General features: G+C 39.4%; 1 protein-coding gene across 1 annotated transcript in view; it reads left to right on the top strand.

Moving 5' to 3' along the window:
• Positions 1-22,095, top strand: part of si:ch211-137a8.2 (uncharacterized protein LOC777613 homolog) — a 39,720-nt gene that overhangs the window by 4,269 nt on the left and 13,356 nt on the right. The window contains exons 2-9 of the mRNA XM_067595510.1: positions 15,190-15,438; positions 16,547-16,697; positions 17,400-17,582; positions 18,506-18,640; positions 18,746-18,940; positions 20,049-20,178; positions 20,295-20,489; positions 21,835-21,935. Of these exons, the coding sequence (XP_067451611.1) occupies positions 15,212-15,438; positions 16,547-16,697; positions 17,400-17,582; positions 18,506-18,640; positions 18,746-18,940; positions 20,049-20,178; positions 20,295-20,489; positions 21,835-21,935 (1,317 nt within the window). The 5' untranslated portion in view covers positions 15,190-15,211. The remainder of the gene's footprint in view (positions 1-15,189; positions 15,439-16,546; positions 16,698-17,399; positions 17,583-18,505; positions 18,641-18,745; positions 18,941-20,048; positions 20,179-20,294; positions 20,490-21,834; positions 21,936-22,095) is intronic.

The following is a 22,095-nucleotide window of genomic DNA, read 5'->3' as shown; positions in this document are numbered from 1 at the left end:
AATAAATAGTGATGAAGTGAGAGGAAGAGGAAGGAGACATAAAGAGTTTGTAGTGAGAGAGAAGGTGAAAAGAAGAAGAGCAATAAACAAGTTGCCTTTTTGAGGAAACAGAACAGGTTCTGAGTTGATGGGAGTGTTTTGAAGGTGGTAATGTATTTTTTATTACTGTTGCTAGTGGCTTCATCATGTCCTCAGGCTCCACCCTCTGAGGTGGCAGGACGGGTTGATTCTTAACTAGCTAACATCTGCAGGCTAATGTCTCCTCCGATGGCCATAACAACACGTAATGTTATTACACCATTAAACACCTTGCTTCCTTCAGCTTTATGGCTGCTGTGTTAAACGCAGAAAGTCTGCAAAGAAATACACTGACACTCAGCCCGCCGCCTCCAGTGCAGGACCAGACAGGGTCAATCGAGGCCAGAAAGGGTCAGCTTGGTTTCTTTTACAAGGTTGAAGGTCACGTTTAGACTGAAAAGGCACTATGTTCAGAAGGAGTTGCATCATGTACGGGTGAGAAGATGAGATATGACTCAGGAAGTCCAGTTTAGACAGGATTTTTCTATGTGATTACACATATTTGATTGTCCAAAGTTTGAACTATGATAAATGTGTCATGTAAACGTCTCTGTGGGTCAACGCAGGTAGCTGTAGGTCACATGCAAACCTCCCAACAGCTCAACGACACAGCGTGCAGACCTACAGTGCTGAATGGATGATCTCACTTCTGTTGGGATGCATATTCAAAGCGGGAAAAACTATGCAAACATTAACTCGAAATGTGTACATATATAAAGGAAACTATGCAAACTGTGCACACGTTCACCTGCATGCAGCTTAGAAAGCATGTTGCAGCCTCGGTGCAGTATGTTGTGGCGAAGGAGTTTTCTGCTTGGCCTCATTGAGATGAATGATGGGATTGTGTTTTTGGAGGAGAGCGATGTCGTTCTCGTAGCGGCAGACTCTTTATCTTTCTGCAAAATGCAATGAATGAAAAGTATAGCTCCTTCCTTGATTTGTGTGGGTGTGAAGATTTGTTGGTGGGGGGGGGGGGGTGTCAGCGCTCCACCACACCTGAAGATTTCTGAATTGTCACCTTTTCCATCACACTTGTTTGCTGGACTGCTTTACTGAAGAGCCAAACAGTGCCGCTGACCTGCTTCTCCCTTGCAAGGGGCCTGGTTTTTGTTACAGGGCCAGTGTGGTTTACCCACACAGCTCATCATCACTTAGGGTGAAACAGGACTATCCTGGTTTCCACTCAAGAGCCAAATGAGGCCAAACAGGCCCAGCATGGCTCCCAGTGAGCAAGCTGCCCCGGAGACCGAGAGCTTTAGTCTGGTTTCAGTTGTATAACGGAGCCAACGGAGGCCTTGACTCTGAAATGGGGCCAAACGACACTAGCTTGGCTTCTCCAGTAAGAGGGAGCCTTGCTACGAATCAGGCTATCCTGGTTTTGCAGGGCCAAACTAAGCCCAGTGTGGCTTCTATTGTAAAACGGGTCCATGTAATCAAACCAGTCCAAACAAAGCCTCTGCTCCAGCTCTGTGGTCAGGGTTTGGTTTAAATTAAATTTTTGCTTTGTGCCTCAGCGCAGCAGATTTTCCTCTTGGGTCGTTTGTTTCACATAAAAGAAAACTGATTAAAATGATATTTCTCTTCAGTGAAACATGTGTATATATATATATATATTTTCTTTAGCACTTTTATCAACAACTTTATTCATCCCTTGGAGATAATTCACCCACAGTCTCCTCTGTCGGTGCACACAGGCAGCAGTTTTCTTGGTGAATCTTCATTAAGTTGTATATTTAATAGAAATATAATGTTTAGGTTTGACGTAGGAGAATTTAGTTTAACTCGTTTAGTTTAGTATTTAGGAAAACAAATGTGCTTTTTATGATTTTTTTGTAATGATTATGAAGAAATCTTTTAAACCAAAGAGTTGGAGATAACACGGCAATAAAAACAACACCTGTTAATGTCAGATGTAGTTAAAGCCATTTACATTAATTTAGTCTTCAGACTGAAATCTCCTTATCAGAGTCTCAAATGTGTCGTCACGCTCTCTCTCTCTCTCTCTCTCTCTCCTCCGCTGTCTGGTTTTTAAGTCGGCGTCCTCTTCTTCTCTCCGTTTATCCTCTCTGCTTTTATCCCGAACACTTTCCCTCTTTCAGTCCATATAATTCACTGCACTCTGCTGCCTCGTGACACCACTTCCAGCTTAGTTAATTTAACATTCAAATCTCCAGAGAAACGTTAACGTATTTGGGTCATGAGATTAAGATCTTTGCAGTAAAAAAAAAAAAAAAAAAAAAAAAGGCTCTTCTGACACCTTTTTAGAAATTTCAGTCCCGTTTAGCCTGAAACCAAACTTGACATAATCACTGAGCATGGAATTATAAAGTCCTAACTGTCTTGTCTGGTGTGCTTTTTTTAAATCAAGACTGAAAACTGTTAGACTGCTGTTTTCGTTCTGTTGTGATGTTTTAAGAAGAATACTTAAGGGGGTTTAAATGTTTCTCAAAAATAGAAAGTGAAGCAGAAAGTATGTGGTGGTTATTTTAAGGCCACGATAGTCTTTACATACAGCTCACAGCTGGCATAAATCCACTGGCTCGCACTAAGAACTTCCTCAGGGCAAATCTAATTATTGTGATTTATAAAGCGATGAAGAGCGTGTTTGTTTGTTCCTCAGAGTCAGTCTACATGCTCTATTAAAGCTTTTTTAAATGAACACATCATTGCCTCATTCATTTTTTAAGAATGGAGCATAATAACTGTAAACAAAGCCTCGAACCGTGGCAGCTTGGTTTATTCTCAGCTTCAACAATCAGACCGAACGTCCGTTTTGTTTCTCTTCAATCTGTTGTGTTCATGTTCGCTGTCTTCTGTGTGTGTAGAAGGGGGGGGGTATTTTTGCTCTGACCAATCAGCAGTGACTGGTTGTACGTCTATAAGTCGACGTACAACAACCTACACAGTTTCTCATCCATGCTTGTCGCCATATTTGTGAATGTTTGGAGGGTGACGTCCCCGCTCTTAATCCCGCTTTTAAGCTCTGATTGGTTCGGTTGTTTTTCGTAGTCATGGAAACCGCTGTCAACGAGTGTCACACCAGACTTTATTTGAATATCTGAACAAAGCGATTCAGATTTCTGGCTTCAGGCAATATTTTGTCTTCATAAATACTCATTTAAATGTTGAACCAATGTTCTCAAACTCAGAACTACAGTCTCCTGAGTAATTGTATAATAAGTTAGTGTCATGGTCACCAGTTAGAAATGTTTTACCTTCCTTCCTGACTAAATCAGGCTCAGATTAGTACAGTAATACTAATATCTTTATTTATATAGCACCTTTTTTAAAAATAGAGTTTGACAGACAAAGCAAAAGCAGTACAATGCAAAGCAAAGACATGAAACAGAAAACAATAACAGATCTGACCTTTTAAAAAGATGGCGACCGATGGCAAAGAAAGACAAAGAGATGATAAAAAGTTTAAAAGAAAGATGATCTAAAGACAACATTACATAAAAGCAAGTCTGTAGAAATGGGTTTTAAGAAGTGATTTAAAAGAAGTAACTGATTCTGCAGCCTTATCTCCTCAGGTAGATCGTTCCAAAGTCGAGGGGTCCTGATGGAAAAAGCTACGGTCACCTTTTAGATTTAAGCCTCGACTTTGGAGCAGCCAGAAGGCCCCACCTGAGGATCTAAGGCTGCTCATACGGGGGTCAACATATCTTATGTTATGTAGCTTGGAGCTTCAGACCAAGACGTGCTTTTAAAGTGATCAGTAAAATCTTAAAATCAATTCTAAAACGAACAGGGAGCCAACGGAGAGAAGCCAGGATCGGGTTGATGTTGTCTGTTAAAACCAGTAAGAAGAAGTAATGGAGTGACTGAATAGTCCAGACTCTGGTTCTCTGTTTGAATCCGTCGTTCCTGCTGTGAATCCACACTGACTGCAGCTGTCGCACTGAAAGAAGAAGAAGAAAGATAGAAACATTTCATGGCAGCTAAATCAACAGCTATAATTAACGTTAGGAAATGGTATTCAGCATAAACCTGAAGCTCTTAAGTTTTCAGTACTGTGAGACTCAGAGTATACTCGTATCCAGATTTACTGTTCCAGCCATTAAAACAATAAAGGCAGTAAAGCTCAAATCTCACTCGGTGTCCTTGAACAACTTTTTGTATTCTTTTTAATTTGAGCCCACAGAGAAGCAAACAGGTTCTTATTTCACTGGAACTGCATTGTTCTGCTTCTCTCACACACAGAGGGAACTGAACGCATCATATTACATTTACTGTGAAATAGTTTCCTTTATTTTCCTTCCAGACTGTATTAACTTTCTTCTTTTTTACACTTCAGAAACATCGCCGCTGTTTTTCTTTGTGGATTAGAAACACAAGTCTAAAGAATTCCCTGGTTGTATGTATTATACTACTTACGGTAATATGTTTCCATCCACATTTGTTTCATTATGAATTCAAGCATAAAGTACCTGAATATAAACCCAGAATAACACTTTTACACTTGGCAGAGTGTGTGTGTGTGTGTGTGTGTGTGTGTAAAAAGCTGATTAACGTATTTTTCAAATAATTATTTTTCAGAACCGGCTTCTTCTTCTCTTCCTCCAAAATTTGATTTGATACACCAGTATTGGCGCGTCACTAGCAGGAACTTCCTTGGCACTTCTGGAGGCTCCTGAGTTCCTAAAATGCTTCTTCTGCTCTGAAAAAAGTTCAAGAAGTCCTCCCAAATTAAACGATTAAATATGTGCATTTGATCATGTGACTCCAGAACGACACATAGGAGCGTTTTTTCTACTCTGGCGCCTCTATCGGCAGTAATGATGTTTAATAGTGTGATTGGTATGGTATGGTATGGTTGAGGTCTGGTTAGGTTCAGGGAAAGATCACGGTTCGGGTTACAATGATCACTTTAAGGATAGAGAAACCTTGGTGTGGGTTAAAGTTTCTTAAAGGTAGGCCACCTTTGGTCGTCATGGCAACTATACTAATCGCAGGGTTAAGTTTAAATGTCATCTGAGCTGCACTACAGCTGCTAGATGGCATCTGTCACTCAAATGTAACTATATTTTGTTTTTGAGCGACTGACATGACGACCTATTGTGTCGGTTTTTCTTCTTAGGAGGAGCAAGTTTCTGCATTTGAAACGGGTTAAAATATACAGAATAAATAGAACAACTGATTTAAAAACACCACTCAAAGTTTGTGTGGAGGGAGGAGACACATACTTAGATTAACCACATTAGATTGAGAGAATTTAAAAGTGTCATAAATCTACAAATATGGAGCTCTTTTGTGTATTTTTCTTTACTGGAGCTCTGTGTAATGTCATGACTTCTTGAGAATATTTATATAAAACCAACTCCATGTTCCTTCATTGCCATCATTCTTTACCGTCACACACATGCCATCCTGCTGCCAGAAATACTCACTAGAGCAACAAATGCGGGTTAATCCGCTGTTGAAAATAGTCCCCAACAAATGCACTATTTCCTAACTACAGTGACCAGCTGTTTTAGGAAATTACTGAAAGTATTCATGGCTGCAACTAACGATTATTTTCATTATTGATCAATTGTCTAGGCTATAAAATGTCAGTAAATGGTGAAAAATGTCTTCAGATGTCTTGTTTTGTCTGATCAACAGTCTGAAATCTAAATATATTCAATTTACTATCATGTATGACACACTGACGCTTCATATAATCACATTTGAGAAGCAAATATTTGATATTTTTACTGAAAGAACGACTAAACGATTGGCAAAATAGTTGCCAGTTTTCATTGCAGCTCTAAATTAAACTCTGTATTTCAGTTGGAACCAATGGGTTTGGAGTACAGGAAAGTCAAGTGTGTGTCAACAGTAATAAAAATGTTCTCTGTGACTCTCTTTTCCCTTCTGGCAGTTATTTTATGGAGGATTTGTAAACTATACACCCTCCAGATATTCTCACTGTCTCCTTTTTCCATTTCCTCCTCTTTTCTAACTCCTCTACATAATTAGATAGTTGAGCTCAGGTATCCTCCCTCCCTTCCTCCCTCTCTCTATGTCTGTCCTCTCTCTCTCTATCTGAGGAGGACAGAAAGACTGTTTGTTCGCTGCCTGCTTTCTTTTGTCCGGAGGAGACAATAGACAGACTCTGAGGACATGGAGGAGGAGGAGGAGGAGGAGGAGGAGGATGGGGGAAAATGTGCTGGAGGGACATGCTCAATGCTTCTCATGTAATCTACTTTAAAAACCACATTGCCCTCTGAACAGATCAATAGTTTTGATGGTATTTCTGTCATTAATTAACCTGATGAAGACACCGTGATGCTGACAGGCCAGCTGGTTCTGAGGACAGTGCTGCTGTAACTGAGGTCAGACTTGCTGATGTTCTGTCCTGCATGACGTCCTTTATATTCATAAACTCAAACTCAATTAGAAGATTTAGTCTCAGCGGACAGACGAGTTAGAGCCAGATCTCAGGAGGTGGAGACCAAAACGGAGGCTAAAAGGAGAATGAATGTTGCTCCGTATCTGCTAGATGTGTGAATAAGCCCATGGTTGCAAACAAGTTCGCCGTATCAACTCAAAAAATGAAAATATGTAAATATTGTGTTCACTGCTTGTTTCAGTTGCCCCCGAGTGGCAAAAGAAAATTTAAAAATGAGGGATATTTCTTACAAGTGTGGTGTGCTTTTATTTTGAAAGTTTGAGTGAAATGTGTACTGTCAGGTGTGTAGAGACAATAAGTAATTGCAGCTGGACACAGAAAAATACTCATATTTGAATGGAGAGTGTGAGTGAACCCACACCTTTTTGAACATTTACTGCTTCCACATAGTTTTAGATACAGACTTCATTTGAACTTTAAATGAGTCATGAGACTTTGACCTACAAATCTTGAATTTACATGTTTTTTCTATCTTTTATTGTTTTTGAGATATTAGAGTGTGAGTTTTAAAGTCTTTTCTTGCTCCTCCTGTGATTTTATAATGAGTGTGTATTGCGGAATGTTTCACAGCACTGAGGGAGTGACATCACCAGGAGCAGTTGGAGAGGAGGATTTTAGAGTACGCTTCTTGTGAAATCTCCTCATAAATCCCATGACTTTGGCCAAATCTAACATTAAAAATCATATTTGAGTAGGAAATTTCGTGGCGAATCCACTGATACAGGTTTGAAAGTGGTCAGACATATAGTTTAGACATCAGAAGCCTCTGTTTGACACAAAGTTCATGCCTCCCCATTGGTTTACATTGTAAGGTATGATGTGGCACTGACACTTTCAGGGCTTATAAAATCCAAACCGTTTGAGTTATTACAAAGTTTTTAACAACTTTTTTTCAGCATAGTGTCATAAGCCATCTATGAAAGATGCCTTTTGGGCTCGGTCCCTAATAATAAAATGAAAGATATCGCTCATAGATTCAAACCTACAGAGAATTAGCACCAACTCTGTGGTTCCCTCAACTCTACAGAACCTTTTTAGCATCTTTCAGCTTCACTGTTTGGGTTCATTCTCAGCTTCCTGCCCAGTAGCAAACAGCAGAAAGGCAAAGTTAGAGACTAGCCGGTGGAGGAAGTGGAACATCAGCAGTTAAAGAACCAGATATTTTTCTCAGGAGTTGGTGGAGACCAAAAACAGAGCTAAAAGGTGATTGAATATTGGACCTTTCATTCATCAGCCGGAAACAAATTCATGCTAATGTTGCTCTGTGTCTGCTGGATACGTGTTAATCAACTGTTTGTAATATGTTTGGCATTTCAACTTTATACTGTGACGTGTTTTTACAGCTTGTTGTGTCGCTCCCAAGTTTCCCAAGAACAAAAAAAAATCAATAATAACTTATTTTGAAGCCAATTTACTTTTGTTTGGAGATTTTATACCTGCTCAATTTCCTTTTCTCCCAGCTTGTCATCTCCTTTGCTGAATATGATCTTAATAGTGCTGGAAAAAACCCCCAATTTTTTTTCATTCATATATTCAGTCAAGAGTTTAGTGTCAGGTTGCAGAATCACTTCATCTAATGGCCGCCTGCCTCCACCGTTTCCATCCCTGTGTGCTTTTAATCCACGTTCCGAACTCAAAGTCGTTCCCGGCGGGAGGACGAGATGATTAACACCGTCGGTACAGTACAACAGAAAATGACGCTTAATGTGGTCACGCAGCGGCCATGTAAGCTCAGGTTTCAGGCTCGTGTGTGTGTGTGTGTGTGTGTGTGTGTGTGTCCTCGGCTGAGGAGCAGAGGCGATGATTAACTTTGTCTCAGGACACAGACGTTATTTTAATCAGTCTTGGTTCTAATAGTCTTAACTTCCTCTCACCTTCATCACCTCCTCAGCTGAATATCACTTTCCCTCTAAAGCGGCTGCGCTCTAATAGGAGTCATTCATCTCCTTTTTTTTTCTCGCCGCTGAAACTTCAGGGAGTGATGCATTTCAGTGCTTCGTTCCAGCATTTTCAAAACTGCACTCGCTGACCTGCAGGGTTTTTCTTTATGAGCACAATATGTTTGGTGCTGTATAGATTGGAGATTTTTATTCATTAGAGTCACAATTTTTTTTTAAAATTCAAATAACTCTATCAGTTGAACATGCAGTAATATGAGGACTTTAGTTTTTAGTGCCAAATTCATCCTGCAGCAATAAGTGGAATTAATGCAAAGAGAAAATTAGAAAAGTTCAAACTTAAATGAAAGTACAAACACAATTTTCAGAGTTAAAAGGCTGAAGTGCAGTTTTATCTTTTAATAGAACAACATTCAAGGATGGGTCAGTCTTAAAACAACAGTCAGGTGTCCGTATGAGCAGTGAAAGAGGTTTTCCTCGCTGTAATCATTCCTCCTGTTCATACTGGATATTAAAAGGTCCTTCAAATATGCTTTCAATTTAAGTGATGGAGGCCAAAATCCACAGTTTTGTCATTTAAAAGTTGATGTGAAGCTTATATGAGGCTTCAGCAGTCTGAGTTAGTCATATCAAGTGGATATCTGACACATTTACAGTCTTTTTAGCATCAAATTCCCTCTTTGTGTTTCCCTGTTGAGCTGCAGGTGGAAGTATAGTAACAAAAAGAGGGAATGCTAGACAGGCAAAGTTGAGGATTTATGTGAATATAAACTAAAACAGTGTTTAGCTGTTCATGGGAGAATCTAACTGAACTGTGTAAAGCAGCAGACCTGCACACGTCATGCTAAAGTTGCCAAAATTAAACCATTAAGAACCGTTCAGAAAAACACTTGAGGTCTGAAGTCCCATCTCAGAGCGCATCTTTATCCCTGACGGCCCGGCGCCCTCGCAGACTCGATGTGATGCTGAGGAACACATCACGGTGCACATGACTGAAAGGCGTGAGGGCTCAGTCCATAAGTCCGGAGGGTGGACGTTTGGATTCAGCCGTTTACAGCTCTGTCTGAGTTTGAATGGCATCTTCTTCCTGTTTTGTGTTATGAAGCACTCCAGCAGGTTTCCCTCCAGATGTGACCCAGTAGAACAAAAGATAAACTGCACAACTGGAGGCTGATAGAAGTTTGTTTGTTTACAGCAACTTTACTAACCCGTCGTCCAATCAGGTGTTTGTTTGGCTGTTGACGAGGAGGAGGAGGAGGAGGAGAGACTCTAAAGACTCTTGCTGTTTGTTTGGAGGCATCAAAGTCATAGAAGTCAATGACTGACCTGACACACACACACACACACACACACACACACACACACACACACACACACACACACACACACACACACACACATCATACTTGGATGACGAAGCATCAATCGTTACAGAAGCCAATCGGACGTCACTGCCAGCTCGTTCATCCAATACGATCGCTGGGATTTTTTTTTTTTTTTCTTTTCCCGCGTCAGTCTGGCTCAGCTGGTGGTGACATCATCAGTGATGTCATTAATAATGTCAGGTATCAGACACGTCCGTCCGTCCGTCTGTCTGATTTGAGTGAAGTGTTTGGTTAGAGGCTGTCAGAGAGACAGATGGACCGAGTGTGTGTGTGTGTGTGTGTGTGTTACAGACGGCATGCCTCTCCATTAAAACAACAACAAAGCAAGTGACTGTTTTGCAGTTGCTCAAATATCCTTGAAGATTGTAGAATTTAGCTGTAATTCAAACTAATACCCGTGTCATCTGTATTCAGACTGTGTGTTGCCGCAGTAACGGGAGGCTTTTTTTTTTTTTGCATTCTTGAACATCACAATGAAATTCTCTAATATTTGACTGTTTGAATAGTTGTAATCCTGTTTTAATTCAGCTGATGCAAATGAAGCTGTTTTCTGTGTGTGTGTGTGTGTGTGTGTGTGTGTGTGTTAATTCCAGTCTCTCTCATATTCAAAACCTTGCACTGCCATGGAAAAGTACCAGACACAAACCTGCTTTTGGCTTTGCATATATTCAGGTCCTGAACGTCAGTACAAATTTAAGGCTCTCATTGTTCACCATTTAGGATTTTGAATATTTTAGTATTTTTCTGCTTGTTGAAAGGGATCAAAGGATTTGGCTGACAATTTTCTGTATTTCTCTTATTGTCAACAAATCTCATGTGCAGAGCCAAACAATGAACTGATCTACTAACAAGTATTGTGTGTGTGTATCCAAAGCCTGATATATCTTAATCCTCTGTGCTGTAGACCTCCGTTGTTGCCCAAAAACTATTAAAAACACGTCAGTGAGCCACAATGCTGCACTGGATGACATGTCTCCTCATCCAGAAGAGTTTAAGCACGTTTGTTAGGTTGTTATGAAGTTCTTAAGTAAGAGAGAAGTTCTTAAAAAGTTACTTAGTAAAACATTTACAATGTAAAGTCCAGAGGTTGTGATATGTAGCACAACAGGCTAGTGAAGCTATAAACAGACCCAGGTTCTCGCACATGCTCAGTAGCGTCTGCATTACACAGAACTACTCGCCAGAGACTGAAAACATGATGCTGTTATTAGTCTTTGGAGCCGTTTCTAAACAAACTAACGTGACCAAACTCTTCATAATGAAGGAACATGTGACCCAGTGCAGCGGTGTGACTCACTGACGTGTTTTTAATAAGTTTCTGGGCAACAACGGAGGATTAAGATATATCAGACTTTAGATACACACACTCGTTAATAGATCAGTTCATTGTTGGTTTAGCTCTGCATAGGTTTGTTGGCAGTAAGAAAAATATAGAAAATCAACAGCCAAATCCTTTTAAATGCAAAATAAAGCACCTCTACCATTAAAAACAAGAGTTTCAGCAAAGTGAAAAATGGAAAAATTACCAATATGCCACTAAAAAGGCATCAGACTGAAGCATGTGGCTCCATTATTTTGGAAAAAAAAAATCCACCTAAAGCAGTTATCATGACCAAAATGTGAAGCTTGATTTGGTTCTCATGCTGAGTGAAATGCTCCAACAATGGTGAATGTCAAGTATTTACATGATCATGAACAGCAAAGCCCCCTCGTAAGGATTTTGGAGGGAATTTGAACATTTGTCTTTTCTGTCATAATAACATATTTTGTTTATGATGGAGCTCTCTTCATCCATGTGTCTGCTTGTACTGACGTTCCAGTTTCAATGCAGAGTTTGGAAAAATCCAACATATCTGTGATCTGATGGCCATCAGATCCAACGAGTCTCTGACTGTCTGTCTGAAGAACTTTCAGTCTCCGTTAATCTGACAATGCACGAAGTAACACGAGGTCTACTGTGTGTCCTCCTGTACTTCCTGTCACAACCCGGCTCAAAGTTGAACAAAGGAAGGGAGAGACCACACATGAGTTATAACTAAAAATAGATTTATTGTACATAACTTAAAGATAAAAGAAACTAAACACAGCCCCCCCCATAAAGACGTGGTTCCACCACGAACTCTGGAACTAAAAACAAGGTTAATACAGTTAAAACTTGCCTTCCACAGTGAGCCACCTAGTCTTTGTCCCTTTTAGCTAAACAGTTGAAATACACAATACTGAAGACAAAATACATATCCCACCAATCTCTGACACAGAATTCCACCTGCAGCCTTGGTACCGGAAGAAGCATCATTAAGACTAATAAGGAGACAAGAACATAGTGGCGTAAGCAGAGATAGGACAGAGCAAAAATCATGTGGGATAGCATGATACAAAATGACAAACGTATGTGTATCAAGGCCAACTCCCTGACAACATGACACAAACAGGAAGGTAACAAACCCTTTCCATTAACCAAACCTGATACAAAATACAAAACTAAAGTGCTGAATCCTAATGCGCGTTAACAAAACCAGAAGGTAGTCCACACAAACGAACTGGAGCCTCTTCATTCTCACAAATACAACTACATGAGCTGTTTTCAGATTGTGACAATGCATTTTTCACTTAATCCTTTGTATTATTAAACGGTTTATTTAGCCTGAGAAGTAGAATTTCTCAGCCGCTTAAGGAACACTTACTCCTCCAATTTTATCTGAAAATGTTAGAAATACACACTTTTTACCGGTCATAAACTGCACACTGCCAGCAATAAAGCTCTAGTGAGGAAGTAATGAAGTCTTTATGTCTTTTTATTTGGTCTAAAATAGTCCAAATACTGTTATCTACCTGTAAAGTATTCACTTATGTAGAATTTAAACTCCCTTCAGGTGTCTCTGCTCAGGACTGAGACTGTTCAATATTTGTTGAATGCGACAAGAAGCCAGAAGTTAAAAGACAAAAGTAGAAATTGAATGAATGAAAATAGATCCATTACAGTCACTGAGCTATAGCTGTGTGTGTGTGTGTGTGTGTGTGTGTGTGTGTGTGTGTGTGTGCGTAGCAGCAGTGCGTATTTCAGCTTTGAGCTGCAGGCAGCTGGTGACTCATCAACAGATAAAGATTCTCTCTCTTTATGTGTTTGTGTGTCTTACTAATGAAGCTCCATTCACACTTTCAGCTCACTGGGGGAGAACAGCAGTGTGTGTGTGTGTGTGTGTGTGTGTGTGTGTGTGTGTCCACGTGTTCAACAGATGTTCATATTAATGTTTGATCTCATGAGACCGAGGTGGTAAATGTCGTCATCTGAACTGGAACTGAACCTGTCTGTTTACCTGTCTGTCTGTCTGTTGTTTCTCATATCTGCACATCTTAAAAGCCGAGTATCTGAAGTAATCTGTTGTCGGGCAGAACAGAACAGAACAGAACAGAACAGAACAGAACAGAACAGGACGGGGAAAAAAAATAGTAATAAACTTTATTTATAAGGCACAAAACAAAGCTATGAAGACAAAAAACACGTTTCAGGACTTTAATGAGGCAAATAAAATAATAACCAATAAGACATTTTGGAAATAAAACAGTGTGCTAGCATGAATTAAAGGCTTTTTTAAAAAGATGAGTTTTTTGAGAAGTGAAAAGTTTACATGTTTGCAGCTTTATACGTCCGCATCACGACTACACGTCTAACCTCAGCCTCCTGAGGGGTCTCTGTGGGGCTCCAAGTAAATTAAAAGGATAAGAGAAAAATATCTTACTAATATTAGTCAAAATCTGTCTAATTTTACTGGCTGTTCTTTATTATAATACCTGATTAAGATAGAATTGCATCATATTCTATGCACTCTAATCATTTCCTTGTTGCACTGCCTGTTGGCATCTACATCCTATCGGGTCCAAACTGAAGCTTTATGGCGCTTACTGTTGTTGTTGTCTCCTGACTAGATCCCTGCTTGTGTTGTATCAGCTCTCATCTGTACGTCGCTTTGGATAAAAGCTTCTGCTAAATGAAAAATGTAAATGTAAGTTTCCCAGTGATGTAAGTCTATCTCAATGAGGACTTTGTAAGATTGTAAATGTGGGTTTGTAGAAATTTAGGGTTTTTCCGGCCTGACAAAGTCAGAAGTCTGTTTTATTGTTTTATTGATTGATACAGTTTTATGGATTAATTATTGATAAAGACTGCACACAGTTTATCAGTTCAGTTTTTGAACTGAGAGAAAGAGAAAGTGGGGGAAATAAAGGTGAGTAAATACAGAATGGGCTGTGCTATTTTAATATTTTTGGCTTAATTTAAAGACATTGTTTCCTCTCACCCAGCCGTCAGTCCCAGGACTCAACTGTCGTCTGCTGCTGCGTCTGTAAATCACCAGCTGATTACACGCGTGAACAAAAACTGAATGAAAGTTGCAGCTCAGATCCGTCCTGCGCTTCATACGTGTAAATCTGAGCCTCGGTGTTACGTTATCTAGCTCTGACTCCACCTCAGTCAAGACTCAGAGACGCTCATGGATAAACAACAACCCTGTGTGTGTGTGTGTGTGTGTGTGTGTGTGTGTTTTCTATGATAAACTGTAATTTAGATATCACTGGTTCTTTTCTATTTTATTGTTAGTTAGATGTCTTCATTAACACAATCCTTAAATGCACTGTCGGGGTTTTTATTTTGTTTGTTTTTTGGTTTTTTTTGTGCAAAGAAATGCATAGTGACAGATTTTCCCGCATGCAGCAAATACCATTTATATATCATGTAAAGATGGTCAGATGTGCTCCTACAGCTGCTGAGACATTAAAACTGGTCAGAGGATATAAAACTGCTGTAAAACCAACACACAGGAACATTGATACTGAACTATTTTTTTTTTTAATGTCCACTGGACATAAATTGTGATATGTGGGAATCATCCAAAATGGATGATATTCCTCGGAATACTGGGCTGTTAACAGGATTAAATGATGTTTGCATGGTGTCCTTTTTTTTAGGAATAATTTTTATTTTTTCCTGAAGTATAACCCAACTTATAACCATAATCTAACAAATAAGAAAGAATAACAGACAATGAGGATGAGTTCCATTTCATGATTAATTATTCACACTTCTGTGTTTATAATAATAATCATTTATGGATAGAAATCCAGGCTTAAAGACTGATATATTCCTGGAAAGTTGTCATTTTAAAATCAAAGGAAAACCTTTTAATGTCTACTTTTCAAGACATAATAACATCAGAACAAGCTGACAAAGGCCGATTCAAAATCTCAGAGAAGCAGATTTATACCCAAGTCTGGAAACAACTGACGAATCCTTCATCTTTGAGTCCGTCGAGTTATTTGTTAAAGACGTCCATGAAACGGGACGTAACTTTTAACCAATGTCTGAATAGATTTATTTCTGTTTTTAGTTGAATGGAGGGTGTTTATGTTTCATTCTCTCTTCTTTGTTTCCCAACAGGTAATGCTGGCACGATGTGAGGATGCCTGAAGTAGACTCGCTCTCTTCGGATCACCATGGTGACACCATCCACGCCACTGAAGGACGTGATGCTGTGACCGGAGAGACAGTGATGGATATGGAGCTGTTGCTGGATCTGTCTGAGTCTCCGTTCCTTTTCACTTCGTCTCCGCCGGAGCCGAACGGGGAGGAAACGCAGCAAGTGGACGACAGCTGGAGCCAAGATGGAGACCTGCGGGGATGTGGACAGTGAGTGGAACTTTATACCCTCATACTCCAAGAGTTTGATGAATGTTAAATGTGGTTTGGTTTAAAGATTCACACTAAAAGTAATAGTTACAACTGACCGAATTTGCAGTTGGAGGCGTCCTGTCAACAGTTTTACAGTCAATGTTTTTATGATGGCGGTTCTTGGGCGAAAGTGTTTTTTGGGTTGCAGTACTGCAGTTGGTCATTTTTCAGGTTTCTAGTTGTGATGTCTTGAGATGTCTGAACTGACCACTCGCTCATGGACTTGCCACCTCTGTCGAGCCGTGACGTTTGGCCACAAACATCTAGGAATTATGGAAAATGGTGTTTTATTAAAGGCTGCTAAAAACATGAATTTGAATATATAAAACATACGAAGCGAGCCACATGACATACTGTTGAGAAAGCTTCTGTTCCAACGCTGGATTTTTACTTATTAGTGTCAGTGGGAACTTAAATGATTGGACGTCCTGACCTCACTTCCTGTTCAGCCTCTGTTCCACTAGTTTCTGTAACAATCTGTGCAATCTTGGTCTGAAAGAGTTTCACATTTTAAGATAAATGATCGTCTACTACGGACTGTGATATAAGAATCTGGACTCTGGAAAAGTTCAATAACAATTAATTTGTTTGTTTACAAAAAAAAAACTACAGCTTTCATGAAAATTGACCAGCCAGAAAGAGCAAGAACTAACATCCATGATACCCTCCATCACTCAGCTTTGTAGCTTTAGTCTCTGCTGTAAAAACAGTTGGTCAGAGACGACTGAACTGACCACAGATGCTCTGGACAAACTTTTTAAAAACTTAATCACCGGCTGAGTTTAACTGACAAACGAAATACTTTTCAGTGAGTTATGTTCCAAAGATTTTTAGTACTTTGTGTTTTTACAGATGTGATTGTAAATGAGGTTTTCTTACTTTAGTTAAAGCTTCACTTCAGCTCTTTATAAAGCTGGATGTGGTTTGGCTCGTTGGTGTTTAACCTCCATGTTTGCTTCCATCTCTGCGGTTTTGAGGTCTGACTTCACAACTCAGAGAGAATCACATCAGAGTTTATGTGTCTTTCTGTCTGTTTGACCGTTTCTGTATCTCTCCGTCAATCCAGGTTGGAGAGAAGGTGGATCCTCTGGCACGAGTTTATGAAAGAACACGCTCACCTGGACGCTTGGCTGCGATTGGCTGAGCAGGCCGTCAGTTCGCCAAACTCCGCCCATGTTACCTATGTCACTGCCAAGGAAGAGCTGAGGAAGTTTGAGGTGAGGAGAAATTAAATAGAAATATTCAAACAAAAGTCAGAGATAACTCCACCCATCGATAAATTATAACTTAAATTGAGAGTGAATTCATATTTGAACCATATAGCACCTCATCGTTAAAGGAAATATCGAGTCTTTACTTTCACAAAGATCAAGAAATGCAATGTTAGTTTTGATTAAAGGACCAGTGTGTAAGATTTAGGGGGATCTATTGGCAGAAATTGAATATCCCTCCTGATATTCTAATATATTATTTTTATTCTTATTATTAAACTACTAAAAGTTTAATCTCTGAGATTGTTTGTTTCATTCATTTATTGGTTTATGTGTCGTTCATATTGAGACCTAAAAAATTAGTCATTAAATGCAGACAAATTGTCTTTTACCTGATTTACATCTTGAATAAAGTTGGAGTCAGGCAGCACTCCGTCTCGCTCCTCAAAATTTGTTCTTTTATTGCCCATTTTGCTGTACATATTCTTGTATTTTGATTTAAGTTTCTTTTAAGTTTGACTGATACCAGTCGTAAATATCAGGACTAAAACTTTGACTGTTGAGAATTAGCCAGCTTGCTAACACTGGCACATTTACAGAAATGTTATTCTTATAAAATAAATAATCTTGCTTCCTGTTACAGTTAAAGGTAAATACTAGACAGTGTGTTTTTTGCCTCAGACTTTGACTCTTTGTTTGTGTGTTCAGAGGCTGCGTTGTGAGGCGGGATCTCGACTCGTCCAGCTTGACAGTCTGACGCGGAGGAATCGAATGCTGACTCGGCTGTTTCAGGGTGTCATGAAGGCTCGGGCGTTGGCGTCGACGAGGGAGTGTGGCGCAAGATGGGACGATGTGAACGCCAAACTGGAATCCATCACAGGACAACTGAAGGTCAGAACCCTCTGATAATAATACTAAAACTACTTATGCTGTTATATCTGCAGAGATCGGTTGTTAGATAATTACAGTTTTGAGACTGATGGTTTCTTTTTACCATTAATTTATGGTTTATTTTCTGACCTCAGATTTTAATCTTAAAAACATATTTCTTTGTTTTGCTGCTGCAGCAACTGCAGTTTCTGCTGTAAACATATTTTGTAACAAACAGTTACAAGTCGTCTGCAAAGAGTCGGAGTTTTATTTCTGAGTGTTTTTAGTGAACTGATTTAAGCTGCATTGATTAATGTCTATTTCTTTTCTTAAATCTTTGGTGCCAAATAAAATAAAAAAGCATATCCATAAAGCATCCAAAAATGACATTTTTCATCTTGGACTACGTCTTTATCAATTAGCATATTCAGTGTAAATGTAACGAAAAGTAGAGCTACAACTATTAGTCAATTAATTGATTTATTGACAATTTTGATAATAATTATGTTAGTCTTTAAAGCAAAAATGCCAAATATTTGCTAGTTTCAGACCCTCAAATGTGAGAATTTAATGCTTTTCTTTGTCATACATGACACTGAACTGAATATCTTCAGGTTTTGGGTTTTTCGTTGGACAAAAAAAGACATTTGAAGACATCAGTTTTGGCTGTGAGAAACTATAACTGACATTTTTCAATATTTATTGACATTTTATAGACAAACGATTAATTGAGAAAACAATCGTCAGATTAATCAATAATGAAAATAATCATTAGTTGCAGCCCTGATGAGAAGTGTGACGAGTTAGCTTTGAGTGAAGATAATTTGCTTCAAAAGAAAGTGTAGAAGTTGATTTTGTGACTTCAAAAACTTTGAATTTTTACTTTGAATAATTACTGAAGCTTTAACAAACCGAGGTGAATAATTTGAGGCTTTCACTCTCAGCTCCTTGTCTCAGAGTGGGAGGGGTTTGAGGTGGAGCGAGAGGATCTTGCTCTCTGGTTGGCTGATCTGGACTTCCGTCTGAGTGAAGTAGAACACCTGACAGGAAACACCTGCGAAAAGCTGAGACGACTGCAGGTGTGTGTGTGTTATATAACTAAATGCATCTCTTACAGTCTCTCTTATACCTCATGTACTATATATTTACTTTCTGTCTCTTTGTGTATGTGTGTGTGTGTGCAGTCATTCCAGCAGTGTGTGTGCGTGAACTCGAGCCGCATTAATGCCCTTCTGCAGCGCGGCGAGGCGTTGATCCAGCGCAGCGAGCCGACTGACGCTCAGCACGTCGAGAGCCAGTTGCTGGAGCTGCTGCGGTGCTGCAGCCACGTCTACAACAACATCGCACGGACACACACCCGGCTGCTCAGCATGAGACTGGTACACACACACACATGTATACGCCGTAAATACACACACATACATATATAGGCAGCAAACACACACATGGTAACAACTAAAATGAATGGATTACTAAGGACATCAAACACCTGTTTCTGAGTTCACAAACAGCTGGACTGTCTTATAACACAAATACATTTATACAAGTAAATTCAAACACTCTCTAGTCACACAAATACACACTTAGGGACGGGGATCTTAACCTACAAACCTATAAATATTCACTGTCATCGAAGTCACAGGATATCTATAAGTACTAAGTCACACCACCTGGATTTATTGTTTTAGTCTCACCTGTGAATTAATATCTAACGTCCATAAAGTTTATGGACTTGCAAGAGTCAGAATTTTTAAAAAGAAAGGTTGAAATCAAAGCAGCAGCTGCTGAAATATCCCGACTTCAGTCCCTCGTAGAGGTGCAACGAGTAGTCGTTAATGGATTAGTTGATTGACAGAAAATTAATCTGCAGCTATTTTGATAATTTAATAATCATTTTAGTAATTTTAAGGGAAAATGACAAACATTTAAAACTTTCAGCTTCTTAAATGAGATAGTTTTAAACTTTTATGAGTGATACATGATAGTAAACTGAAGATCTTTGGGTTTTGGACTGTTGACAAAACAAACACAACAAAGACATTATAACGAGTGTTTTTTACTGTTTTCTCATATTTTATAGACAAAACGTGAGGAAAATAATTGTCAGTTGCAGCCCCTGGTTCCCAGTATGGGTCAAGCTTCAAAAATAATGGATCCTACGAGTCCCATAATAATTACATCTTTCCTTTTTAAATATCCTCATCTTTCAAACTCCATGCATCCAGTTTACAACACAAAGTCTATTTATTTTCTCAAGCTTCAGGAAGCTGTGTATTATTCACACATCTTTAAAAAAAAAAAAAACTTTCTCCTCCAATAAATAGATCTTATTAAAACACAATCATTGTGCTGTTTATTGCCTGTTGTTTATCGTTACATTTGGGGGGTTTTTTATATGTGGAGGACTGTTACTTTTACTGTTACTTTTACTGTTACTATGTTTAAATCATATGTTTTATGACAGTTTGCCTCCTCTTCCTCCTACAGGTGTTTGAGGATGACTGGATTCTGTCTCAGGCTACAGACTCCGGTTGTCCTTCAGAGTCTTTATTAGAGGAAGAGGGAGCGCTTGATAAACCCAACCTGGACCTCCCTGTAATTTCAAACCATCCTAAAGGTGAACCAGCATCTTAAACATTTAATTAAGGGTGTTAGACCAATCAGAAATGTACAATGTGTGGCAAAAATGTCAGTGAGTAATCATCAAAATTGTTTTGTCCATCTTTCCTTCAGATTTCAGCCAATCAGCTAACCCTCGCCTCGGCTTCTCCTCCGGCTCGCCCTCATCGCTTCACCTCCCTCCTCCTCCCCCCTCGCCGTCCTCTCCTTCCCATGAGCACCTGGGGCTCGAGTGGGACCCCTCGGTCGATATCGGACGATCCGTCTCCTGCGACGACGCCGACTCTTCGTATTTCAGCACCAGCACAGGTAGGAAGTGAGGAGGAGTCTTTGTGTCTGCACAGGGATCGATTATTTCACTGCTGTTACATCACAGATTCAACACCATGTTTACCGGATCGCAGCAGTTAAGCCTGAAGGTCTACAGCAATCTGAATCTAATTTGCTGTCTTCTGTTTGGCTGACTGTGTCCTCTGTCACTCGAGTTGTTAATGAAATTCCTCAAAATAAGAAACAAACAAAACACACACACAGTCCACCTCTTCACCGTTACAAACCTGCCATTTTTCCTGTGTGAACATACCATCAATTTTACTCTCAGTGCAGGACTGAGACTTTAGACTCTTTCCAAACTTGTGTACAAGTTGGGAGAAGGCAAACTTCTGGCATACAAAGGATTTGCTCTTGTTACACCAAGTTTGACACCTTTGTGTGTCAGAAATTATAGTTAACATAAGTAATTTTCTCAAAAAACTTCAACAAAAGGTCTAAGTTTGGTTCAGGCTCAAGAGATTCATGTATGGTACTGGAGCTCAAAAATCAGAATTAATGCAAGTAAATTGATTTTATTTATTTATTTATTGATTGGGACAGTGTGCAGTTTGAAACATTAAAGATGCACCAGAGTTAGCTTGAAGCTAATTTGCATCTGTAGTCCCCGACAAAAAACATACAACAGCACAACAACAAACAGTAAAAAGCAACCCCCCTCCCCAAACAAACAAACAAACATTAAAAACCACACAGAACACACCATACAAAATACATCACATACACCCACAATGTCAATTAGAAATAATGTAAACTAAACTCAGCTGTGTGACTCAGTGGTCTTTAGTACATGTTTCAGTCTAGTCTTGAATGCATTGATAGAACTACGGTTCTTCATATCATCAGGTAGGACGTTCCACTGAGTTGTGGCTTTCACACAGAAAGCTGACTGCCCAAATGCAGTACGACGAAATGGTTTGGTCCAATCTTGTATAGAGGATATTCTGGAGGATCTAATAGAACTTACTGAGCGAGTGAACACAGTCACATAGTGGAGGAGGACAAACCATTTAAAATTGTATAAACTTGGCACAAATTTGAGAATAATCTAAAATTGTCAAAGATCAGTAAATTGTATTTCTCTGGTACCCTACAGTGATGGAAATGCATTGTCTTTTTGTCCAGAGTTTGTTTGTATAAGGACTCAAGAGGTTTTATGGCTGTTTCTCAAGCCTGCCCCCAACATGTGATGCAATAAGACATATGGGAAAGAATCATAGCTACATAAATATCTTGGCTGCGTTGAATGTAATACCATGGATGATACTGTGTGTGTGTGTGTGTGTGTGTGTGTGTGTGTGTGTGTGTGTGTGTGTGTGTGTAGGTCTGTGTCACAGAGACGGCCTGAAGAGGCGGAGCTACCTCAGTTCCCTCGGCTCTCAGTCTGACATCAGCAATGACGTCACCAACCAGGAGGCGGACCTGGTGAGTTACAGCATCCTCGATGGTACATTTATTTACACGTGAGGTGGGAAAAAAAAACATTCTCTAAATTAATTTCTTAAAGAACTTCAGTACAAAGACAAGAGGTTGTGATATGTAGCACAGCAAGTCAAGCTCTGTAAACACTTTTCATTGGCTCTGT

This window comes from Thunnus thynnus, chromosome 7 (assembly GCF_963924715.1).
Source record: "Thunnus thynnus chromosome 7, fThuThy2.1, whole genome shotgun sequence".
Classification (NCBI taxonomy): Eukaryota; Metazoa; Chordata; class Actinopteri; order Scombriformes; family Scombridae; genus Thunnus; species Thunnus thynnus.
This window is presented reverse-complemented; position numbering and strand designations above follow the sequence as displayed.